Source organism: Lepisma saccharinum, chromosome 1 (assembly GCF_977018435.1).
Source record: "Lepisma saccharinum chromosome 1, izLepSacc3.1, whole genome shotgun sequence".
NCBI classification, from domain to species: domain Eukaryota; kingdom Metazoa; phylum Arthropoda; class Insecta; order Zygentoma; family Lepismatidae; genus Lepisma; species Lepisma saccharinum.
In genome coordinates this window covers 62876898-62904197 of record NC_139229.1, presented here as the reverse complement: position 1 = coordinate 62904197, position 27300 = coordinate 62876898, and the positions used below count along the sequence as shown (strand labels likewise).

Here is a 27300-nt window from a genome sequence, read left to right as displayed (position 1 = left end):
GGCAACCCTGAAATTGAGCCTAACTCTATACGCAACCCACCAGCGCCTTATGTAATTTGGGTTGCCTAGTTTAAAATGTCGTTGTCCTAAAACGTTTGAGAGACACTGTACATATAGTGGACTTAAAACACCAACTCAATCAATCAATCAATTAAAGCAAATGCACGTGTTCTCCTTTCTTTGCATGATAGTTAAAACTGGGATTCCCATTGCGATTCGTCCATCTCTGTCGGTCTGTCTGTCTGGATATATGGAAAATAGCGTACTGCGGTTTTCGACGCTGTGAAACAAAACATGGCAGGACATTCATGTACGAAATACAATCTACAGATCTAAATTGGAATGAATGAACCAATCGCCGACGTTTCAGATCAAATTTATTATATTTTTCCTTTTCCATATCAAGTGAGCATCTTTATTCCATCACTGAATTACGCTCGTTACGTCCGATGATGTAATGAGCAGAGGCACTTGGTGAATAACATAGTGACTTGGCTACACTGCCATTTGGTAGCCAGCCGCATGGTCCGCCGATTGCGATTTTCTCCACCAACATTGCGAGGCGCTCCAAAGCGATGTCGATGTAGGAATCGAACTTCGCTAATAGATGGCTCTCAACTTCAGCACGTACATAAAAATTGGAGTTTTAATAGTGTTTAACATTAATGAAAGTTGAAATGAAAGGTGACAACTATTACTGAAGTCTTCCGCGACTGCTATTAATAGGTTTTATGTTCTAATTTTGTTTCGCAAGCTAGTAACGTACGCGTACTATACTCGTAGACATGAAAGTAGTCATCTGGCGTATTTTGCGCTGTTGCGAAACCATTGCTGGTCCATCTACTAACACTTGGATTTCTTTTTTAAGTTTGCGACAACGTATGGTCTAGTTCTGCAGTCCGTCTTTGTGATATAAATGATACAAGGGTGACGTCAATATTTGTTGACATGATGAGGGATGGTAACAGTTCATTTCCCTTTTGACGCTTGAACCAGGCAACACTGCGTTGCCACATCTTGTATGGAAACCACAGATATTTAATTACAAATTGGAAACGATGCGTTTTTGTTTGATGCCGCGCATCTTCGCTCGCGCATAGCCAGGGGGATATAAATATGGCGGAGCTGGGCATTAGAGCTTATTATTGTTCTCATATTCATGAAGAAATAATTTGTTCTCTCTTGTGGAGTGGAATGTGTAGAGTTATATACTTCTTAGTAATCTCAAAAATTTCAATCTTGTGTGGTGCAATGACTCACAATCTTGAAAATAGTTGTTACAAGTGGAAATATGAAGGTATGCTCGCAGCCATGATACGTAGTATCCCCCGGCTTCGAAATTTTTGGCTTCAAATTGACCCATGTTAAAAGAATCACGTTCCCAGCCTTGTACAGTGGGATTCATGCGTATTACCGTGCAAATTGTCCATGACTATTTTCATTAATTTTTCTCTTACATCCTACAGTATATGTTTTTAAGCTATGGATTTTCATGTATGCTGGTCCCGAAGTTGTCAACAGCTTGTTTTGAGTTTTCTTTAAATTGTTGAAGCTCTTATTGGGTCAAATAAGGAACATTGTTGTGAGCAGAGGCGCAACCACGAATTTTTGTCTGGGTGCACAAGTACCAGGAAAATAATAATAATAATAATAACAATAATGGCATTATTATTATTATTATTACTAGTGATAGTATCAAAGATTTGAAATATTTTTTCAACACCGTCAATTTCACATTAGTTAATAATGGAAAACAAGCAAACAAACTGTATTTTTGAATGGCAGAAAATGAATGATAAATGCATTCCTAAGATAATTCTTTTTGTACATATACTAACAAGTATAACTTTCATATACAACATATGTTTACACATATGCAATATGGAGCGACACAAAATAAGAAAATACATATGCAACATGCTACCACTAAGTTGTATACGTATTCAAAGTTTATTCAATACATATATACACACATATTATTTAAATACATTGCGAGCGAAGCAAGCAAGAACATTTTTCAATTTTTTCAATTGAAAACAATATTGATTTAATAGGGTGCAAATAAATATAATCTCACTGGACGTCATGGCATTCTCTATTTTACAACGTTTTTTTTTTTCGTTTTTATTATTACTCATTCATTCATGGCCTACTCCCACCGCCCCCTAGCTACGGCTTTGAACTTGACGAGACTGAGAAAAGCAGGTATTGCGAGCAAGATAATTTTACGAAATGTATTTTTATTTGCATATAATTTGAAATCAAAGGGGGGGGCAATTGCTCGTCTGTGCACCCTCTGCAGGTGCCCTTGGCCGCCAATGTTTGCCCGCCCCTAGAATTGATTTCCGTCGAAGGTTGGGGCAATGCTCCTCCTACCCCCACCCCTCTCCCTGGTTGCACCACTGGTTGTGAGGGGGGGAAAACGAATTCATGGCCAGCAAAAGTCATTTAATTCCCCCGAATTTTCCAGGTTTTCAACGCTTTTAACAAATTTCCTGTGCTTTCAATTACCTTCTCACTCCTGGTCTGATTTTCGTGACTTCTCCACGTGCTCCGGAATTTTCAGTGGGTCCCACCGATGGCGCAGTGGTAGCGTCGTTGCCTTGCAATCAAGGGGGCCCGGGTTCGATACCCGGTGAAGGCACATAGTGGTTCGGATCCCACTTTAAACTGTAGGTCCAGTCCCGATTAGCCTTACTGTGCAAAAAACAGACTTAAAACACCAAATCAATCAATCAATCCGGGATTTTCAGGTTAGTAGGACCCTGTAAATGAATTATCTGAGGGGAACAGTTAAGATAAGTGATTAAAGTGACTTCACCCTGGCAATGTTTCACCTGTTTCCATGTCGTATTTTCACTTTTAGAATCTTATTCGGCAGTAAAAATACATGGTAGTGGCAACCAAAAAGCTATGAAATGGAGTAGGGGTTGCATACATATAGGATAGAAAAATGCAATTTTCAGTGGCTCGTAGCATCTAATTTGTTCGCCTTGATGTCCTCTACGCACTGTGAAAGTTGTCGGTGTTGTACGGTCACATCCCTGTGTATTTATGTTCAAGACAATGACAAGCAGGAAAGAAGAAATGTTGCAGTAAAATAAATTCCAATTGACAGAATCACGTAAACAATATTGTACATAATTTCTTGAGTTTTAGAAAAAATACAGTAATTAAAAGTACTTCAGGCAAATTTTTAACAAAAAGAATCTAGCAACGCTTCTGCTGTGAAGTGGATTCTCCTATTTACATTTATTAATAATTCTAAGCTTTACTATGACTGGCAGAATCGATGTCAGTTGCAGAAGAAACCATGATGGAGAAAGAAGATAACGTTTTTATCCTTCTGCTCAGTGGTGTCGAAAAGGGACCACAGATCTTGCGGTGCAGGTGGAGAGTTAAATGCCCCCTAACATTATTTGTTTTGTATTTCAGTCATTGAGGAACCTTTCTTTCGTAAATTAGGCCTCCCCGATGGCACAGTGGTAGCGTCGTCGCATTGTCATCAAGGGGTCCCGGGTTCGATACCCGGTGGACGCACGTAGTGGATGGGATCCCACTGCAAACTGTAGGTCCAGACCCGATTAGCCTTAATGTGCATAAAGTGGACTTAAAACACAAAATAAATAAATGCATCAATCAATCAAAATTCTTCCTTAAATTAAAGAATGTACAAAATTTCACTCTATGAAAGATAATGTAAAACATTAAGGACAGTGTAAACGACAAAACATTCAATAATCAATGGGTTCCTACTGTTCCAACTGTTTTTGACTCAAAAAATTCAAGACAATTTTAACAATGTGCACAGTGGTTTACAGAATGCCCTACGTAACCACTACAATGTATATAGTGGTACAAGAGTTTTCTTTTATAACACTAGTGTACGAACCGGGACATCGGGACATGGAATCAACACATTCTTTTGTGCAAGGACAAAATTAAAATTTGTGCAAAATTTGAAAAATTATCAGGTTATTTTCGCAGGTTTTTATAGTTCACATTAAAATATTTCATAGCTCAATATTATATATATATATATATATATATATATATATATATATATATATATCACTTTAAACTGTAGGTTCAGTCCCGATTAGTATTACTGTGCATAAAGTGGACTTAAAACACCAAATCAATCAACCAACCGATCAAAAAGTTTAGGATTTTGTGATCTCATTTAAAATTATAATTTTTCGAATTCTGAAACCATCTATTTTTTGGATTAAATGGTAGACTATGAAAATATAACCTGGTTCCTGTATTTTTCACTTATTTGTTTCTATCTAACGCATTTTTTACATTGATTACCCTGTTTGAATACTAACCAAGTGAACATTATTCCTGTTATTAACAATATAAACAACAAACTTTCTGCTTTTTGGTAACTTGAAATGAACGATGCTAATTTCAAGAGCGGGGGAGGGTAGTCGACGGACCCGTTCGACACCCTCTCACAACGCCCATGGAGAGAGCACTTAACTACAACTAAAAGGCAAAATTATTATAAACAGTTCCAACTTTCAAATTTAGTCAACACATGTGCGTTAACAATTGAAAACTAAAATTGGTAAACGCTTTAAGTGCCACAATAATTCAAACACCGTTTTCCACGTTAAACTGTGAAATGTGCCATGCTTTATAATGTGGTAAACGTGAAATGTGGCTGGTAGCCCTCTAAGTAGTTAAAAGGGCGTGTAAAGAGGTCACTAGTGTGCACGTTCTTACGGGCTGATGTGCGGAACGATGCGATTTCCCAACACTTTCCCTTTTGGCACTTACAATGTTTACCACTTTTAGTCCTCAATTATAATTTTCGAAACACCTAAAATATTTTTTTTTTGATTTGATAAAGTGCCGACTGCAGAGCCTACTCCCTCGTGTATGTGTCTGTGTTTTCCAAATATCTCAGATGGGGCAAGTGCACCCTGGCTCCCCTCTGCGGAAGCCTTTACTTATGATACATATATATAACCACTTTTGGGGATCCCAAATAAACTTCGGTATCGAGGCGGGGATCTGAAAAGAAGGAAAAGGGATATAAGCCTGGTTATTGTCACCGTCAAATGTAAAGGCTGGTTGTTTGTCTGTGGTGCTGTTCAAGCGGGTTGTTGCTAACAGCATGGCAGGGCTAGATGATGAATTGTTTAGTGTTTTTGAACAAAATGATGGTACAAAGCAAGTAGAAGAACAGCTTCAAGAAATCAAATACGAAGTACATGCCGATATATGGTATGTTCTTGCATGCTATTTCTGTACATATGTTTCAGTGCCTATTTTCGTGATGTTTATAAGTTGTCATGTGGAATCCAGGTGGGGATACCAACCTGTAGATATGTTATTTTACTTGTACTTTTTTGGGGGGAGATATTGTAAATAATGCATTAATAACTATAACTGAAGATTCGTAAGCAAGACGTGTACATATGAGGTGTGAGTTTTTCATTTACAAATCATCTCGTGCAGAACATCCATGCTTCATACCTAGCTGGATTTAAATTCATAATTCATACGATTTTTTTCGACGGTATGGAACCATTTGATTCGCGATAATGAACTATATTTAATTGCACCCAGTAGATGGATTGGAATGTGCTACATTGCAGCTATTTGGTGAACAGGATGAAATGGAACCAAAATATGTAATGGAAAGAATCAAGAATTGTTCTTATTCAAATAAAGAAATCAAATCATCTTAATTACATTTTGAAGTTGATGCGTAATCTATACCTGAACAACTCTTATATCAATAATGAAATACTTGAATATGACCTACTTAAAAGTCACATTGAACTTGTGCAGATACGTGGTGCAAACACAAACATGTAATAGGGGTAATAATAATGTATTACTTTATTTATACCAATGTTTTAATTTAACAAAACCCTTTATTCTGGTGCTCTTAAATTATTGTATGCAGGTTTTAACATTTTTACTGAACACTAGCACAAAAACATGATTCACGCTGGAATTCTGCAATTAACCCTTCGTGGGTCGCAGGAGAAAAGTTACATCGGTGGTCGTACATGGTCTCGGAGACTGGGTTTCTAGAATATGCTGAATTAATGATCTGAAACTCCAAATCTTCAATTATTACGAATAGATCTTTTCTTTCACCAATTGAGATTCTATAAAACTATAAAAATTGAAATTCTATAAAATTATAAAAATGTACTCTTCGTAAATCGGGCGTGGAACGGCAGATCGGATTTTCAGTAAAAACTAGGTACGCCTATAGCTGCGCATGGACTCTGACAGCAAGGGGCTTCAACGAACCCTCCCTAGTGGCTCGAATATCTTGCTAACGCTGGAAACAAAATGGTGGGGTAAAACAGGAAGGTTGGAAACTCAGCTAGACAGAGGGAGGGTGTTGAAAAAACAATCATTGATAAAAACTACGTTAAAACCACACATCTCGAACAAGAGACCGTGCACGACCAACGCAGGGTTAAGGAGATTGCCGAGATCTCCTGTTTTGTTGAACCAATTACTTCACATAACTATAAATTACAAATGTGCAAATTACCAGCTGGTTTAACTGTTATCAGTCAGCTGCCTGTACTCTATGTGGATGGGAGATTTTTGAACACACACTTTTCAAATGCACAGTGCTACAAGAAAAAGGAAGAAAATTATTTAGCAGACACTTTTTTTTTCTAATAAATAAAAATTTTACAAAAAAATCCTACTTTAAGAGATCCTGCACAATAAACCAATGTGAATAATAAAATTCTAAAATGTGCTCTCAGTATTCTAAAACCATGCAAAGTTTTGTTTACCACAAAAAAAAAATTGGATTATGCAATACTAAAAAAAGTATTGATGGGTGCTGATACCTTAGTCTAGCAGTAAGCTCGAAAATTTAATTCTTTAAATATTTTTTTCTTGATTTTCTTGAAATGAATCCAAAAAAATAATAGTTTCTCACAGCGTGATCTTCTGTGGTACGTAAATTCAAGTAATTAGGCTACATAGCCATTGCTTAACCAGTAGACAAAATTGCATACTATCAACCACATTATATTGTAAAATGTAGTGAAGACTCCGTCATTAAACAACAGTACAACATTGATAGATATTCTGCAGTAATGGTGAAAATAAATAATTTGTAAGACATTAGCAGATACACACTCAAATTTGCGAGGGATTTTTACTGCCATTGTTTTATTTATTTTATTTCTAGACTTCCCAATATTGTTCAGTGAGAAAAAGATTTGAAGATTTTTTTCGGGAGAAGTATATGATGGGTGCATCATCAAGCACTTGCAGTGTCTATGCTACCTTGTCCTCCGAGGTTGCAACTGCATTTTGCCAGGCAATTGGCAGCCTAGATTTAAAGTATGCAATTTTCCATTGCAATTTACAATTGAAAGTACAGCTTTTAGATATTGTAGATCTGTAGTGAGCTATTCTGCTTGCAAGTATAGTAGTAGCATTTTTTCACATCCTCCATAAAAATGCATCGAAGTTACTTGTAACATTTGGATACTCCAGATAAACTCACAATAAGCTGAGACTTTAGTTTCCAGTAATTGATATATTTGAGATAAAAGCAACCAACTTAAACTGATGCACCCATTATAACTCATGATGCCATCTATTTTTGCATTTTCTTAAATTCAGTATTTTGAAGTTTTCTCACTTGATTGTTTTAATATATCCTCTCCATTCATGTCGTGTCCATCTGTTAGGTGCTGATTCAGTGAACATAAAACGACCCATCACTCAAGTTCAGTTGCTTTAATAAAAGAAAAAACAGAAACTAGTACACCGATCAGGCTGAATTCTTATGCTAGTTTTATTGCTGTTTTGTGAAGTTTGTAGGTAACAGTAAGGGCCTTTTATATATATATATATATATATACAGGGTGTTTCTAAAGGTCGTTTACAACGCTTGGGAGGTGATTCCTCACACGAAAACAAGCAAAAAGTCTAAGTTCCATTTTTACGACTGAGGCTTCGTTTCCGAGATAGGAGCCTCGCAAAAGGTGACAAAGTGATCGTCACACCTAACTGGGACGAATACTATAACAGATAGAGAGGCGGTTCCAAGGGAATCATAAAGGAATCGTATGTGCTCAGTCCGGAAGTCACTATGAAAAGTTCACTGAACGCATGCGCAATGGAGTCCTCAAAGGAATTGGGGATTTCCAGCAAGAACAATACATGGAAAGGGTATGTAACGCAGCAAGAAGGACCGTGACAATGAGAAATGCGTTAAAGACAACACATCCCGACCTCAAACATCAAAACATGAGCACCGAACACAAAATCCGAAAAGTTGAGCACGGTTGCATACCCCAGTTACACGCGAGGAATGAACGAATCATGTCATGTGGCATACGAGAGACACATTACTCCACCAGGAGGAGGGAAGGAAAAACACATTATCAGGTGATTGCGACAACGTGTATTCTTACACGCGACAACTACGTAATATCCCCCCCCCCCGACACACACACACAACAAACAACAAATGCTACAATGTCTTATGCACAGACAGTGCGTGTCACTGTACACCAACTGAAGATGTCATTTTCACCACACAAAGGGGGTGGGGAGCAATACCAAAAGTGTTCGCACGCGATCATTGTGACGTAAAAGAGACCAGTTTTGGAAGCGCTGCACAGCCAAGTCTGGCTCTCGTAGTCTACGTTTGACCTTCATGACTGCTGTTCCCGCGAGAGGAGCTCGAAGGGTTGGTTCTCTCCGGCAGTCGTTCCAGTCGTGTTGCAGGTGCTGGGATATGATCAGCAGTTCGCTCTAGGTTGTCATACGCATTGAAGAGTACTAGTATGTTGTATTGAAAGAAGTTGACGTGGTGGAGTGGAGAAGTCAAGTATCGCAACAATTGGTCTGTGGTGTTCGTACGGTGATACGGCCAATTTGTGCAGTGTGCCAGTGTTAAACAAAAACAATACTTTGCAGTTCCAGCTCCCTATTACACAGATGGCTGCGTATACGACCCAGCAGCTAGCAGACATGCATCTCATGTATGGGGAGGCACATGGTAATAGCCGCGAGGCAAGGCGTCTTTATGGAGAACGCTTTCCACATAGACCTTTACCGTCTCACACCTTCTTTCAGGTAGTGGACAATCGACTGCGTGAAACAGGGTCAGTGTTACCACCGCGGCAAGAAGTTGGAAGACCCCGAAGTGTACGCACACATCAGTTTGCAGAAGATGTGTTAACAGCGGTCGCAGAACATCCTGGAACTAGTACGCGCGTGCTCGCTCGGGCACGAAACACGTCTCATGTGAATGTTTGGCGAGTGTTGTCAGAGGAAGGAATGCACCCTTTTCAACTGCAGAAAGTACAAGAACTGTTACCTCGTGACTTTCGCCCTCGTATGGAGTTTTGCCAATGGTTGTTGCATCATCTGGACACAAACCCTCACTTCGGGGCAAACATATTGTGGACAGATGAAGCCATTTTCACCAGGATTGATGTCTTCAATAGTAGAAACAGTCATGTATGGGACTTTGACAACCCACATGCACTTTTTGTGGCCCATCACCAGCACAGGTTTTCAGTGAATGTGTTGTGCGGGATAGTACATGATCATTTAATTTGACCATACATTCTCCCTGTTCGCCTGAATGGTCGCACGTATCATGCATTTCTTAGTGACGTTCTGCCTGAACTGTTGGAGACCGTACCTTTGGCACTGCGGCAAGAAATGTGGTACCAACACGATGGTGCACCAGCTCATATCGATTGTAATGTACGACATTTCCTGCATGACGTGTTTCGCAATACGTTCATTGGTAGGGATGAGCCTGTGCCTTGGCCACCGAGATCGCCAGATCTCAACCCTCTCGATTTTTTCTTCTGGGGAGAAATGAAAACCCTCGTATACGACACACCTGTCACATCAGCTGAGGACCTCGTTGTCGCATCAACGTCGCCGCCGCGACGGTAGCAGATACATCTGGCTTGTTTGCTCGTACTCGACAATCCTTGAAATGTCGCTGTCATCTCTGCGTAGAAGTGAATGGCAGACATTTTGAAAACCGTCTGTGATTATTGTCCTCGGCAAATCTCAGTGAGAACACTCTTGGTATTGCTCCCCACCCCCTTTGTGTGGTGAAAGTGACATCTTCAGTTGGTGTACAGTGACACGCACTGTCTGTGCGTAAGATATTGTAGCATTTGTTGTTTGTTGTGTGTGTGTGTCGGGGGGGGGGGGATATTACGTAGTTGTCGCGTGTAAAAATACACGATGTCGCAATCACCTGATAATGTGTTTTTCCTTCCCTCCTCCTGGTGGAGTAATGTGTCTCTTGTATGCCACATGACATGATTCGTTCATTCCTCGCGTGTAACTGGGGTATGCAACCGTGCTCAACTTTTCGGATTTTGTGTTCCGTGCTCATGTTTTGATGTTTGAGGTCGGAATGTGTTGTCTTTAACGCATTTCTCATTGTCACTGTCCTTCTTGCTGCGTTACATACCCTTTCCATGTATTGTTCTTGCTGGAAATCCCCAATTCCTTTGAGGACTCCATTGCGCATGCGTTCAGTGAACTTTTCATAGTGACTTCCGGACTGAGCACATACGATTCCTTTATGATTCCCTTGGAACCGCCTCTCTATCTGTTATAGTATTCGTCCAAGTCAGGTGTGACGTTCACTTTGTCACCTTTTGCGAGGCTCCTATCTCGGAAACGAAGCCTCAGTCGTAAAAATGGAACTTAGACTTTTTGCTTGTTTTCGTGTGAGGAATCACCTCCCAAGCGTTGTAAACGACCTTTAGAAACACCCTGTATAGTTGATAGCAACTGTGAATTACAAATCCGTAAAGTACCTTCACCGAGGCTTGTGAACAAATATGGTGTCCACCCATTCACTATACATAGTCAATGTCAAAAAGTGTGTAAAACTTGCTTACATAACGTACTGCTTCCTTTCTTGATGCAGCCTTATGCACAAGAAGTCCACCCCATTCCCATTGTTTTTGGTTGTAACAAATAAACTTTGAAATTGACCAAGTTAGGGGTTTTAAATATAGCAAATAAGAGGTTGAGAAAAGAGTGTCGTAAGTATCACCAGTTTTGCATATACATATTAATAGGAAGCAAATTTTTAGGTGTTAAAAAATTGGAAGATATTTGTTTTTTATTCTAAAAACAGCTGAAATATGTGGCTAAAACTAAAAATTATTTTCATTCAAAATTCTATCAAGCAAATAGATACTGACCAGTGATGCAGGATGTTAGTTGCTTGTTTCATCTGTTGATTACGATGAACAACAAAGCACATTTCGAAATTGTCTCTTGAAAATGCATATCAATTACCTATCTCTCAACGATAACTTGAAGTGTCATGCACACTTAGATCATCGATTTCACCTACATGTTTGGGGCCTTGTAATCAAGGGGTCCCAGGCTAGATACCCAGTGGAGGCACACGGTGGTTCAGATCCCACTTTAAACTGCAGATCGGTAGCACATAGCCATGGTAGATGCTGTAGCAATAGTGACCGTTGTGATGTGGAGTCCCGAATAGGATAGTAATTTGCTAATTTACTGCGTATTTCATCTATTTTATGTATTAACTCCAAAGTATACATTTACACAAAGGATTCAGAAACTTTATTATATCTCAAATGTCTAAAATATATGCATTTCTTGTTCTTTCTCTATAAATATCTGTTTTATGTGCTAAAGGTGAAATTATCACTTATTACTTTGCAGCTACATGGTCAGCACTCCTACTGAGTATGGCCAACTTCCGAATCAACAAAAATATATATGTTTTTACCTAAAAGTCTGCTCCCTACATAATAATACCTCACTTCCACATAGTACACCTTGGACTGCATTTTGCAGAATAATGACGTTCTTGCACCTGGACCTGCTGACAGAATTCCTCTGTAGGAATTGTGTTGTGTCATCCATATGTGGGAATCTGTAGTTTATTCCGTCATCCATTTCATCATATCACATTCATTCTCATCTTCACGATTAGTCAAAAGTGGAATAAAAGCAAGGTAATTACAAACAAATCAATACATGCTCATGTAATTTGACCATGTTTTCGTCACTTTTTTTTGTACAAATTGAGGTGCAACCATTACTTTCTTTAAAAATGGAAATTGTGCTGGTCTTACCAGTAATTAAAAATAATTTATTCATAGGTAAACTCTTTGGTGCAAGTAAGGATGCACAGACTACTCGTGAATATGCATTAAAATTGAATAGCCCAAATTGACATTTGTACATCATTTCTTCCTGACAGTTTAGCTAACATATTTGCGGTCTGAAATGAAAAAAGTTAACACATTAATTGTTGTTGATTTATGCATTATTCTCGAGAAACTTGAGAATTTTTTCTAGTGTTGGAAATTGCAGATTTCTGTGTCCAAAAATCCTGCACCACTGTCATTAGTTTCATTATCTAACATGCCGATGTGACGATTAAGCAGTGAAATATGGTAACTATAATATTTATCTGTAGGGTTTTTTATCTTAAAGACAGTACATGATTTCAGTGAGATACATTAATTACATTCTGCATTTTTACAGCCATAGTTTCATATTGCTGTTGGGCATGTAATTGTTTCTCTAAATGTAGGCATGAAAAGGTTCATATTGATTTAAAAAAACCTGCTAGTTGAAATTCAGGGGAATTTCGTAAAAACATTTTTTGTTACTACAACTGTCTTCTTGGAAGATATATTCTGTATAAAGTATTTTAATAATTTTTGTTCAATTACTTTGAACCATGTTGAATGGCCACGGTGGCTCAGTCGGTAATGCATCTGACTACCATGCTAAAAGTCCCAGGTTCGATCCCCGGCTGGTTCAAATTCGGGAACTTTTCTAATGTTGGAAGTGGCCCTGGCACCCACCCAGCGTCAAATAACATGGGTACCTGGGGGAAACCCTGGGGGGTAAAGGTGGTCAGGGGCATGATGCTTTTCACATCACCCGCACTCACGACCGAATCAAGAAAGTGTGGGACGTTACCCCCACACCCTGTACACTCCTTCATGGCATGGTGCTAATCACAGGGGATCACTTTACCTTTTTTTTACCATGTTGAAAGAATGTGATTAATTTCAATAGCTTGTGTAGGTACTTAACCCTGCACTAGTCTGATGTAAGAACATTACACTATTACTCTGATGGCATGTAAAATACCCAAATAGATTTTTTTTTATACACAGCTCGCACAATGACAAAACATATTCGTAAACTATCTTGAACATGTTGATACAGAAAACTATAAAATTACCTAATGTGACTTTTACACATGTGCAAGCTTTGTTATTTTTTCTAACGACCTACAGGAAAAAAAAAAAAAAACTATTTTTTTCAGCTTAACTGGAATGCATGATCAAACTCTAAATTGAGAACTCCATGGGTCCCAGGTTCAAATCCTGGCCTCGGCACAGGTGTTCATTGTGAGTGTCCCTTCGTCACTTGCATTTATTTTGTTATTACACGATACAAAACATTTATTCATCGTTAGACATTGCAATAGAAGTCGTCAGTTATTGGTTACATATTTGCATATAGCCAAAAGCAGCAGTAAAGCAAAGTAAAAGAAACTAGTTCAGTCAATGAATATAAATTGAGAAATATAACTATTTGATGATATTTTCATTTTCATAATGTTATTCAACATCACTGCTCCCAGTGTCAGCAGGTTCTCGTTTTTAAGCAAACGTAATGCATTATTTATGTACATTAAAGTAAAGAACTTATTTTATTCATACAATCCATTGCTGTCAGACATAACCAATAGATATACTATTACTCTCCTACAGAGGTACTACACATACACTGTATGTAAAACAGTTTGAGAATAAGGTAACTGTAGGTAGATACAAGTTTTGGACTTGATTGTGAAGAAAATTGAGAATTTAACAAACAGGAAGTGAGCTAAATGTTTACATGCATAATACTTATTGCATATATGCCTACGGTTTTTCATGCATGTATAATTTGCCTTTTAATCAAGATATTCCTGGTTTGTTCATTGGAAAACAAATTTCTGTTAGTTGGTTTGTGTGAATACCTGTGGAGTCAGTAGTGCAGGATGTGTACATTTTACAGCAAACAAACAGTTTCCAGCTTGTGATTGCTAGATGTAGTTCTGCATTCCAAAGTTGCAATTGATTGTGCTGCTAGTTTCTGTCTGATTATAGTGACTATATATATATATGAACTGTTTTCTAATTTCATGGTGTGTCTGTTATGCATTTTAGTGCTGGTACCGAAAACCTTACTACTGGGGCTGAAGACCTAGTTGGTAACAACAATGCCAAAAGGGAATTAGAGGATGAAGCGTACACATCAGGGAAGAGACTAAAAACGGAGTCCATATTAGATGACATCAAGTAAGTTGTTTAATGCATTTGCATGTGTCGTTTTATGAAATGGCTGGGTCATTCTAATACAAATATTAGAACAAGACAAGCCAATTATGATACGAAAGTCAATCTTTTCACATAACTTTGTGAATTGTAGACATTTTCAAATGAAAATTTATCATAATGGTGGTGACTAAAGTGAAACTGCAGAATGTGAGAAAGGGGGGAAAAATAAGTGCATCATAAATGTCCTCTTAAGGGGTAATTATGGGACTAGTGGGAATTCGGATTAAGTGAAAGAGAGAATTATGACCCATACAAGGTACCTGGTTGCCACGCCACCTGGCGACTGAATTTTTATATCCTGTTTTTTTTTAACGTTTGAGTTCAATTACGGAAATTTTCATGATGTGTTTGTTTTTAAATAATAAGTACAGTATGTGTTTTTTAATGTTTGTATGTTATCTGTATCATCATTAAACAATAGTTAACATTTGATAATAACAAAAATATGTGCACTGTTGCTAGCTGAATATTAGAATCTGCAGTGATATGGTAGAGTCACGTGTATCATTAAATCAGAATAGTGAACATGCGATAATAAATTTTTGCACTGTCGCTAGCTGAATATTAGAATCTGCAGTGATATGGCAGGGTCAACCATATATTAGAATATATTGCATACTTATTCATGCTGTTACCAGTTGAGCTAGGTGGCAATTTTAAACTTTCTAAAAATAAGTACACGAGAAGGGTCTCCTCATAGCTGCAAAGTTAACACTCATGACTTTGGTGTGTAGAATTATAAGTCAAATCACTACAAGGAACACAAAATGTTGGGATGAACCTGGTATTATTAGAACAATAGATGAGCCACCTGAAAAGAGGTTGTTGCAGGTTTTGGGCAAATATGCCGATATGTAAATCTGGAACATGTATGATCTTTGTAAGTGTCCCTTCACCAGTTTCATCATATTCATCACTCATCCTCATTGCCGCAATTATCCAAAGTCATACTAAATAACATAAATCAAATCTTAGGTTCTTTCACCACTCCTGTCTTTCAGTTGTGTTTCAATCCTCTCACCTTCCCAGCTTTACCAATATATCGGTCTTTCTTTTAGTCCTTTTCTCCATTTCACCAACCTCCTGGAGGTCAGCAAGAGTGGTTAGCACAGCATGCTACGATGCCAGGGGTCCCAGGTTTGAATCCCAGCCTGAGCATGGGTGTTCATTTTCAGTGTCCCTTCATCAATTTCATTATATTATCACTAAAGGCATGCATATTTCGTTTTTGACAAATACATGAAATGTGAAGTAACACATTGTAATGTTATTTTTCATGTTTCCGGAAGGTGTGAAATGCATTTTCCTACCCTGTTTTGTCAAGAAATAATGCAAAAAGAACTGCGAAATACTCTTTAAAACGAAATTTAGAGTTTGACATTACACTTTCTGAAGTTAGAATTATCCTGTGAGTTATGCAAATCACAGAAAATTGATTAATTCTGCTGTAAATATTTGAAAAGCAAAAATGAACGAACCCCTTTATACAGGAATAAAGTTAACGACCGGGCACAATTCTCCGGACAACTGTGTGACTTTCAAATGATCAACGCCAAAGAAAATAGCAACATCTTTGATTGACTGTCCTGCTTCAATATGTCCGACAGCACGCCAGTGCTCACTATCTGTAATTTGTCTTCTTTCAACCATAGAAACACGAATGTTATCAAAAATTATCCTACACAAGTTAACACTTCGTATCAGCTTTTAAATGCAACTCAAACCCTTCAGAATGCTGGCATCTTCAACGAAAGGGTGATGATTCTTGTACGAAATCCTTGCTTTTATACTATTTCAAGAGCACAGATTAAGCACCTAGGTACAGATGAATCACTCTCTACTTACAAAAAGGAAACTACACATAAAAACGGACATTACATCCTCAGCGATTTTCAGCCACTGAAATTCAAATATCCTTTCGAAAATTTGCATTGCATGCTTAACTTTTGGAAGGCAGTGTATGTGCCTCTAATCATCACTCATCGTCATTTTTGTAATTAGCCAAAAGTGGCAGAAAAGCAAAGTAAAATAAACCAAATCAATCAATTTTTCTCCACTCCTTGCACAGTGTATACTTTAGTTGGAAGTTTGTCATTCCCCTATCTTCTTCAACCATGCCTGGTCTATTCTGGTGTGCAGCTTTACCGTCTCCACTCACTGCGAAATCTCATCCTTTCCTATTTTCTCTCTCAATACCCTTTTTGAGAATTTCATCCCAACTGTCTGCATCTCACTATTTTGTGGGTCCAAGTTTCTACTCTAGGTTTAAATTGTAGGTATGTAGTATGTGTTGTATATTACCATTTTGCACCGACTGCTTTTTGAGTCCCAAGGCCATTTTCACATGTAACCCCCTTGGTCCCGAGCCGATTTTGAGCAAAATGCAGAGTTTCAATTAAATGAGTGTATATGTGATGGGCGGAGGGGGCTAACTCTAAAAATTCCAAAATTTCGGAAAAAATTGCCCCCCAAGAAAAAAGCACATGGAAATGATCGCTGACATGTAAGGAACACAAAAATATTTGCATTATTATCATATAACCAATGTATCGTGAGTTGTACCCCCAAAAGGAATGGTCGGCACGCCACTGATTCAAGCTTCAAAATGCAGCAGTGCCGTGAAATAATTTTAGCTCGGAGACTATTTGCCATGGAGATATGAATGATATACCGTTCTACGCAGAATGAATCACAGAATCAGACGATATATAATTTAAGCACATTCGGCATACATATGGAAGGGGAAAGGGGGAAAACCCCGGAAATTTTTTTTTTTAAAAAAATGGGGTTTCTCCCCCCTGCCCCCCGATATGAAATGTTCAAAATGCACCTAGAAATTATCGCTGGCATGTAAGAAACAGAAAAATATTTGCATCATTGTCATATGACCAATGTAACGCGAGTTGTACCCCTGAAACGAAAGGCTTGTACAGCACTGTCTCAAGCTTCAGAATTGAGCAAAATGCAGAGTTACATTGAAATGACTGTAGCTCAGAAACTAAATGCCCTAGAGATATGAAAGATATACCGTTGTACGCAGAATGAATCACAGATTCAGACGCTATATAATTTATGCACACTTGTGCTCAAAAACAAAGGTTTCCTTCAGCGCACCTCGAAATTCCATTCTCACATTGCAGATTCAACAACCAGTCTTCCCCCACCCCCTGCTTGCGCCCGCACAGTAAAATTTCATTTTGACATCGGATACTGATAAACAAGCTTCCTTCGAATACAGTTACCAGGTGGGAGTGAAAAGCATTGCTTTAGAACAACAAAGCCGGTCTTCCTTTGTCGGCAAAAAATTTCCCTTGGAAAGAGACGCAAAAGAGAAGTCCCTTTTCCCACCTTTTCCCCTCCATTTTCATGAAGAAAAAAAGTGCAAGAAACATTTCTGTTCAATGCATGTGTTAGGAACAATATTAAAAAAAATTGAAATTCTAGCCAAAAATAGAAAAGTTATAACGTACTAAACTACAACCTTGACACAACATCTCGATCGAGACGCTTGGGACTGCAAGGGTTACATTTGGGTATCTCGACCAAGATGCTTGGGATCCAAAAGGTTAAATACAAAATTGAAATTTGATTTTTTCTTCATGGCAAGCAAACATTATAAATGCATTCATGTGCTGCTGTATTGTTTAGAATCATAATTCCTGAGTTGTAAGTAGAGCTGAGCTGATACCACTTGAAACCGATACTAATGCCGATAATCTTACTGATTCCCATCAGTACCAATACTTGGAGTCACATATTTATGGTGAATAAACTGTCAAGAATTTAGTACAAAAACTGGCCACAGTTCGGGATCAAAAGCGGTATATGAAATCACATTTCAGTGGTAAAAGGGTGAATATAACCCTAAATTTGAATTGAAAATTATACAGGGTGGCTCAAAAAAAGGTAACTGAACATAATACAATGGTTCTACATTTTGGTTACCTTTTTTGGGCCACCCTGTGCCTATTGCACAAAATAAACTTTTCACTACTAATAGCACATTATTGTAGTTTGTCAAGAGTATTAAGTATATTCCTGTGTAAGGTAGTCCTTTCTTGCTTCTCAAATATTGACAGCAGAATTACAATTTTCCATGATTTGCCTAACTCACAGGATAATTCAGACTTCAGAAACTGTAGCTTCAGTCAATAAATTCTAAATTTCGTGTTTAAGGGGAAGAGTGACAGTTTCACACCAGTTGTGCATTTGTTTCGATATCGGCGGATTGGGCACTGCTACTTAAAAAAAAAATGACAGGAGAGTATGAATTTCTCTCCATGTTGCAAGTGAAACATTTTTTTTTCTAAAAAGAAAGGCTAGACTCCTTGTTTGAAAAATATGATTAATAAGTAATTACAGAATCCCATGTATTCCTTATGGTGAATCAACTTCAAGTTACAGCTAATCAAATTGGAGTTCTGACTTTTCCAACGACCAAGAAATTGTTCAACGTGTCCTTTAGCCATCCATGTAGTTTTCTACTTTCTTTGATATTCCCAAGAGAACAAATAAAATAATGCTCTCATAAGCGTAATGCATTTCTCTTTACCTCCTACTGCCATCCTGACAGTTTTGCCAAACCTGAAGCATATAAAAGAGCTATATTTTACTTAAATGGAGCTAAAGTGACTAGGTTTACGAAGGCTGGATATAGTGCCTTGTAGGATAATTTTAAGTGTCAAAGATGTAGGCGCTGCTATTACCGTTAACTTTATAAAGTGATGACACATTTTGCTTAGTATTCATCGTCTACATCTGATGGAATCATCCATCTCAATAATCCACCGATGGTATTATGAAATCGAAAATAAAGGATTCCCTGATAAGAATATTGTCATCTTCACCTCAGACACTCTGCTATAAAAAAGTAGCTGGGGAGGTAAAAGGGTGAGGGGCAACACAGCTAATTTAACATTATTGTGCCACAAAATGTATACCCATGGCAAAAGTTTGTCTATGTGGACCGGATTTATTGATGCCATCATAGTGGGGTAGGAGGCAGGTGCCCCAAGTTCACAGCCAAATTAGTACATTAAAGAGCCAGATCTGGCTTCAAAAGAGCCAAGTTGGCAACAGTGCTGTGGAGGAAAGAGCTTCGCGGAAACTGTTCCTCATGCCCTTAAGAGTTTATTTCGCATTTTGCAGTTCATTTCCCCATCATTTCATGACAAAACATTGTAGAAAAATGCACCTCACCTTTCAAAACATGAAAAATGAACATGTGTTATTTCACATTTTGTGTTTCCATCAAAAACTAATTATGTATGCCTCTACCAATACTTAATAATTATTATAGTGCATAGTGGTTCATAATATTTATTAACTTTAATTTATAAGCATTCCAGTGTAATTAAACAATTCCATTAAAATATTCGTACTTTCCCATGATATAATCATGTTGCTCATTTCTCTCCAGAATGTTGTATAACAATAATATGCTATTCAATAGTCAATACCAGTTACAATACGTGTAATTAAATAGGACTAAGTACACATGCTGGTAGAAGAATTCGATGCACACACACTACATAATTCATTTGTTTTATTTGAATTCTAAGATGAAAACCAACAAGTGTAATATGTCAAAATAAAGATAAGCGTTTACGCTACAATGTTTGTTTGAAACGTTTTCTTCTCAGATGCCTGGATTATTAATAAATTAATGATAAATATAAAATTAATAGTAAAAAATAAGATTTATTTTTACTAATCCATGATTAACTACTTAACGGTTGCTCCTATTGAAAAACTAAAGATAACTTTAAATATAGAACATATATTAAGCTTTCATTTAAAAAAAGTTTGTTCAGATTGGGCCGTTGGTTTCTGAGTCATTTTTTTCAAATATCAACATCCGCCATTTTGGATTGGCTGCAATTTCTACTAGCTACCACTTTGAGATGGCAAGCATGGTTTTTTTGTATCCTTAGACACCCATTTAACTGTGGTATAAAGGAAAATTAGTACCCCCAATTTATACCAACATCTTGGCTGGCCCATAGACTTAGAGGTGTAATACAAACATAATACATGGAATTGGCATTAGACAGCCTTAGGCCAAATGTCGATCATGCTAGATAAAGAAATTAGAGTTTGAAGTCTGTTAACAATGGAAGTTTCTTTTCAGTTTTGAAGAATATGCCCCAAGAATCAAGATACATAAGGTTGAAACACTGGAAGCATGTCTACACGAAGTTGCAGTTCCTCCAGACTTGGAATACATTCCATTGAAGACTCCAACTGGAAAACCACCAAAGGAATACCCATTCATCTTGGACCCCTTTCAGAAGGAGGCCATCCTGTGTGTGGACAACAACCAATCGGTTTTAGTCTCTGCTCACACATCTGCAGGCAAAACCGTTGTTGCTGAGTAAGTTTAATTAACGTTGGAAACAGATGTTTACTGTATTATCCATTTAAAATTGTGTTTTCGAACCCAGGACTCTAGAATTTCATGTCAATGGTCTAACATCTAAAATACCAAGCCTGCTTGACTTCATCAGAACATAAATTTAAGCATGTGGTTGGCCATTTCATTAAATTCCTGTCCCCTGTGTTCAGATACTTGTTAAACCACAGTTCCACTAACATTTCAACAAGTTATAAACTTTTATTTTCTTATTGAAGATTAGGCACACACAGGAGATGTAATATGTAGAACATCTCCTGTGTATGCCTAATCTTCAATAATTAACATCTCTACGATGGGAGGAACCAGTCAACGTCGAAGTTTACTGTGTTTCAAAGGCAACAGATCCTGTTGCGGTAGCACTTGCAGAGACGATTCCACACAGGTAGAACAGTGATAGCGAAAAATCAGGCTAGGTCAGGCCAGCTCGGTAGCTCAGTGTTAGAGCAATGGCACATTGTGCCAGAGACCCGGGACAGAGTCCTGGTTGAGCCTGCATTTTTGCTGAAAATTTCTACGTTTCCATTTTTTTGTATGTATGTATTGCTTGTATTGTAGAATTATTTTTTCATGTAGTTTACGATTCTTACAAGCACATAAACACAACTTTCGATGTAACATTTCAGAAGAACACAGACATTTGTGTAACGTTAATCAAACAGGATGAATAAATGCCTGATGAAGGGAGCATGCATTCTGAAATGTTGCACCGAAAATTGTGTTTGTGCTTGTAAAAATTGTAAGCTACAGGAGAAGTAAGTCCTCTCTATGAAATAGAAAAAAATCATGACTACAGAGAAGCAACTATTGGTATGCAATAATCTCTACCACTATTTGAGCTGTTTTGAAAACCAATAGATCAGTGGTTCCCAAAGTGCGGGCCACCGCACTCTTGACCGAAGCTCAAAAACAGGCTTGTGTAAATTGGTGTAAAGAAATGCTAAAAGAATTCAACCGAGGCACGTCAAATTTGGTGTACTACATCGTTACAGGAGACGAAACTTGGATCTATTCATACGAACCCGAAACTAAACAGCAATCCACTGTTTGAGTGTTTCAAAGTGAGCCGAAACCAACAAAAGTTGTTCGTTTGTGGAGTGCTGCCAAGGAAGTGGTTGTTAGTTTCTTCGGTTATACCGGACATATAGTAACAATAGCTTTAGAAGATCGAAGGACTGTAAATGCTAAGTGTTATACAACAAGTTGTTTGCCAGAGGTCATCAATGAATTGCGTAAAACAAACCCAAATCGTCGCATTATTCTTCTGTTGATTTTTTGTCAAGTAAAAATGTCAAATTAATGACTCATTGTCCGTACTCACCTGATTTATCACCTAATGACTTCTTTTTGTTCCCACACATGAAAAATAAGATGCGTGGGGAGCGATTTGTGTCACCTGAAGCAGCTGTCGATGCATTCCGAATAGCAGTTTCTGAGGTATCAGCTTCAGAGTGAATAAAATGCTTTCAAAATTGGTTTGAGCGTATGCAAAAGTGTATTGATCTTAGGGGTGAATACTTTGATAAACAATAAAGCCATTCCCAGAATTTCACATGTCTTTTTTCATATTGATTACAGAAACTTTTCCAGCAGCCCTCGTAGAAGGTTTACAATTTGAATAAGAGATTTTGGTTGCTTTATTCACAACATTAGAAATTCATGCTTGTTTTATGTCTTTTTTAAGTTCTTAAAAAACCTGGTTTTATTCATGAAGCAGCATTCTTCATGATCATAACATCCGACAGGATATTTAAACTTTGTAATAATACTGCTAACATATACATTGGCAACAGTACAGATTATTCATAATTTCCATATCTATGTCCAAATAAATTAAGATAGAATAAGACTAAAGTACATTTATGAATATGAATTAATTTTGTCTTGCAGGTACAGTGTAGCTATGTCACTAAGGGACAAGCAGAGAGTGATATATACTACACCAATCAAAGCTTTGAGTAATCAGAAATACAGGGAATTTTATGAGGAATTTAAAGATGTTGGCCTGATTACCGGAGATGTGACAATTAACCCATCTGCCAGTTGTCTTATTATGACTACAGAAGTAAGTTTATACATTGTATTTGATCTAAATGCTAAATGTAGTAGGGGTGGGCAGATAAATCTGATCTCTGTTGGTAAATGCTGATATAGGTGTGTTGGTTTCATCATTAATATTGCTGATCCAATATTTCTACAAATAGTTTGAATTGAATCAATAATTCTGCCATTTTCATATTGTTTTTATTCATATTAGGCATGTCTGGAAATTCCTGATATTTGTACATTAAAAATTCAGTTTTCTTTACAAGCTGTTTGGCCATGTCACCGTCTAAACACTCCCATCTATTGTGTACACTAGAATGCCAATTTCACATTTTTCTACATATCCAGTCATTCCTTATAGTCCCAAAACATTATGTAATTTTCAGGGATTTTACATTTTCACATTTTATGTATTTCTTGGCCTGAAATGGTAAAATCGAGGTTTCGTTGTATATACTGCTGCCGGCAGTGCTTCCGTTGTTATTATTATTATTATTATTTATTATTATTATTATTATTAAGCTTTTCAAGTACACTTCTTCACAGTACTGCTGGCAAATTTTCTTTCTCAAAGAGAGTTGATTTGAAATGCCAGGCTTCATAATTCTATTAATTCGTAATGTTTTCATCAGAATCTCATGACCGGTGCTGGTCACCCCATGTAGCCAGGAGTAGCATGTGCTAAGCTGTCTATGGTGTGGTTGGCTGGTATTCAATATTTTTGACGACATAGTTAAAGCAAGCCTTTTACTTAAACTTCAATGAAACATCCTAGTATTTCCCTTTATCCAAATGTGCTTACAGTTTGGTAAATCCAATGAAAGCTCAGACGTCACTTTAAAATTTCAATATATTTTTTCACTTATTGATCTACGGTCTTTTGTTTCTTTTCAGTTGCTGTGCTCAAAGTGTTTTTAGAAATGTATACATTGTAATTTCACATTATTAATAATTTGAACATAATTAATTATACCTCATATTAATTCAACAGGGTTTTGCAAACATAACAAAATAGAAATGGATAAGAACACAAAAGCATTGTGCATATTAAACACGAAATTAAACAATACATAATAAATTAAATATATGCATTTAGATTTTTCCTTTGTGTTCCCGAACACATTGTTTCATGTATGAATGATTATATTCTGTTACATGCATATAGTTTTATAAACGAACCAGTATGACTGGATCTTTGATTTTAAAGTAGTTAACGAAACTAGGCCCTTCTTTTGTAATTTTGATTACAACCAGATGTTATGTTTTAGTCATTAATTGATAACCTACTGTGATTAGTAAACTTTTGTTCATATATCAAACCAAGTGGATATTTGCCAAATATATTTATGTTAGCAACATGGCTATGAAATACAAAATATAATAGTCACTTACTCGTAATTAATATTTGAGCTTCATGTAGGAGTCAGGCGGTTGCACCGTTTCTCTGTATGATGATTCTGAGTTCACTGTCGTTGAAAATTTCGCTGTATAAGAAAGACGAATCAGACAAGTGCTGCAGGAAAGCAAGTATCCAACTGGGGAACGTGAACCTCACGAACGCCTCTCCGTATGCAGCATTCTCCACGTTGTTCATGTCCATCAGCTCCAGCCCACCACTGTCACTCCTCCTCAACTTCGACATGGCCAAGCGCCCGCTGAAGTTGGCCAGGTTGAGTAGCTTGACGAGGGCGATCTTGGTGAACACGGACGTCTGCACCTTAGCCAAGATTGCATTGTTGGTCCTCTTCTGGATCTCCACCTGACGCGAGCAGCTGAGGGTCAAGTTGCTGCTGTTGCCATGGCAACCAAACTCTCCTTTTCCAGAGACTCTCAGGTAGGTGTCCAGATCCGCGACGATCTCTTTGGTGACGGTGGAGGAGTTCCTGTAATAGTAGGAGCAGATCTTGTCCGTGAGCCGGCACAGTTTCGCCACCTCCCAGAGGTCCTTAGAGAGATCGACGCAATGACAAGATGAGGAGAATAGGTGCAAGACCGTGTCGAACTCATCAAGCAGCTCGCCGACGAAGAACGAGCATCCGTGCTCAGACTCCTTGGTCCAGCATATCGCTTCGACCGTCATGTACTCCCTCTGAAGCTTCTGCAGGACCGAACGACGTTTGAACACCATCCTGGGTGTCTGCCTGGGCATCTGCCTCAGTAATTCCTGCTGGAGCCTGTCCCAGAGATTATGAAAACTCCTGTTCAGTAGGTAGTTGGAAACTTCTAGGAAATAGGTGCAGACCGACCGGAGATTCTTGATTTCCGTGTGGTTCAAGAACTGGAAGATGTGCTGGAGAAGTTCCGGAGGCAGGCGGGCGAAGACAGAGGGGAATCGAGTACCCTCAGCTCCTCCCATCCCCTCTTCTCCGTCAGCTCTGCATGTTCTCAAACCGTCATGACGAGGCAGTTCACCTGGACATCCCACCTCCTGGCCGTTGGCGCTTGACTCTTCGACAGTATGGTCCGAAGTTCCAGAAGACAATCTTGTAACCCCTGATTTTCTCCAGCCGAGAGATTTCCAGAACTTCATCTGTGCCAGTGGCCTCGATATTCTACAGATGGTGTTCTTAAAAAGCTTCTTACATCCTCTACCAGAAGATGGATCTGATACTTGCTTCGAAGACATCTTTTTTACACGTTTTAACCTTATTCAAACTGAGAAAACTTTCAAAAACATTCTAGGAAAACCGTAACTCAAACTTGTTTCCATGCATTTCAAAGATCCCGACAATGTAATCTTAAGGAATTTCTACAACAATTACATTTTAAGGGTTGGAAACAACAATGGCTTGTATACTAGTTTGAAATTTAAATTAAGGGTAACGAGTGTGTGTTCAACGTTAACAGTAGAAACAGCAGTATTATATATTTTACAAGGATGTTTACTATTCCTTCCATTTCTATTTCTGGCCGAATATGTTTGAGGAACACATCTACACTCACTGATTAGTAATATGTATATTGTAAGGATTGATTAATTGTCAAATTGTTATTTAGAGACTTGATGTAACGTGTATAATAAATTAATTTCCAAATCTGCCCGAACTTACGAAATTAATCACAGATGGTGAAGCTTAAAGTAAATCTAACATACATATGGATACTAACGAGTAAGCTATTTGTTACTCTTGATATTTCTTTCTTTCTGTGTAGATAAAACCGAAAATTATTTTTTCACTTGCATCTTTAATTTACCATCTCATCATTGCATTGCGTCCTTATTCATCCTCTTGCAGAACTATTCCCAAGCTATGTATCAACTTACTTTGCTTATAGCGCATAATTCATTCGTGTTCGATTCTCTGCGTTCTTTCTATCGTATTATTTATTTTTGTGTGTGCTACTACCCTGCTTTTAATTCTCCCCCTTAGCTGCGAATTATTCTCTTTTGTCGATTTTCAATAACATTCTTTCCATACAGTGGTATTACCTTTTAAATTATAATTAAGTGCACAGGTTACATCGAAAATTTAACACTGGTTATATTCTATGATGGAAACAAGATTTTAAGATTGCACACTTGAAATGGTGGTTCACCAGATAATTTCGTTTATATGGGCTCAATGGCGTGTGAACTCCACTCTTTTCTAGCTCTTTTTCTATCTTTCCTTCCATTCTTTCTATTTGTCTTTGTAGTTCTGTCTTTCTATTTCGACCTACCATGTAGTGGTTACATTCTGGCTATGTAATAAAGGGTTCCCAGGTTCCATCACCAATGGAGGCACATAGATGTTCCAATCCCACTTTAGACTGTAGGTGCAGTCTTGATTAGCCTAGCAGTGCAAAGGTGACTTAAAACGAACTTTGAAAAACTGTCTTTCTATTTCTTATCTTTTACTTCCTCTGTTTCTTTATCTCCTTTTTCCACCATTCTCTCTCTCTCTTTCTATGGAACTCTTTCTGCATTTCTCTTTCTCCCTAACTCAGTTTCCTCTTTCTTTCTCTCTCTTTCTCTCTCTTTCTCTCTCTCTCTCTCTCTCTCTCTCTCTCTCTCTCTCTCTCTCTCTCTCTCTCTCTCACATATGTTTTATTCATCCTTCTTTTCCTCTGTCACTTGCATTCTGCATTTCTGTCTTTCATTCATCCTCCCTCTTTTATTCTTCTCTGCGTGGGTGTTTCTTTCTCTACTCTAGATTAGGGCTCCCTGATGGTGCAGTGGTAGCATCATTGCCTTGTAATCAAGGAGTACCGGGTTTGATACCTGGTGGAGGCACAAGTGGTTCGGATTCCACTTTAAACTGTAGGTCCAGTCCCGATTAGCCTTACTGTGCATAAAGTGGACTTCAAACACCAAATCAACCAACTGTCTACTCTAGATTATCCTGAAAATTTTGCAAGCAGGCCATTTGGATGGACATAAGGGTGGGGCAAGCCCATTTCACGGTGTTCTAGAACCCACCTTAACCCCGTCGGTGGCGACGCCACAGACTTGAAAGACTTTAGATTCGCTCG

At 37.9% G+C, this 27300-nt stretch overlaps 2 protein-coding genes across 3 annotated transcripts in view; one reads left to right on the top strand and one right to left on the bottom strand.

Moving 5' to 3' along the window:
- The first annotated feature begins 5096 nt into the window (after nucleotides 1-5096).
- Mtr4 (exosome RNA helicase Mtr4) overlaps nucleotides 5097-27300 on the top strand; it is a 70949-nt gene continuing 48745 nt past the window's right edge. The window contains exons 1-5 of one of the 2 annotated variants that reach the window (XM_083132009.1): nucleotides 5097-5235; nucleotides 7187-7341; nucleotides 14220-14351; nucleotides 20521-20763; nucleotides 22693-22867. In XM_083132009.1, the coding sequence (XP_082988135.1) occupies nucleotides 5233-5235; nucleotides 7187-7341; nucleotides 14220-14351; nucleotides 20521-20763; nucleotides 22693-22867 (708 nt within the window). In that variant the 5' untranslated portion in view covers nucleotides 5097-5232. The remainder of the gene's footprint in view (nucleotides 5236-7186; nucleotides 7342-14219; nucleotides 14352-20520; nucleotides 20764-22692; nucleotides 22868-27300) is intronic. The other variant, XM_083132010.1, reaches the window with a different exon arrangement.
- Nucleotides 7611-25542, bottom strand: LOC145995651 (uncharacterized). Its single transcript, XM_083132011.1, has 2 exons — nucleotides 24241-25542; nucleotides 7611-7741 (listed from the first exon to the last, which is right to left on the bottom strand). The coding sequence occupies exon 1, from the start codon at nucleotides 25472-25474 to the stop codon at nucleotides 24272-24274; it is 1203 nt and encodes a 400-aa protein (XP_082988137.1). The 5' UTR covers nucleotides 25475-25542; the 3' UTR covers nucleotides 7611-7741; nucleotides 24241-24271.

What these genes read in the sequence shown, in the direction of transcription:
- LOC145995651 (XM_083132011.1), bottom strand. Translation starts at nt 25,474, where the DNA reads ATGTCTTCGAAGCAAGTATCAGATCCATCTTCTGGTAGAGGATGTAAG.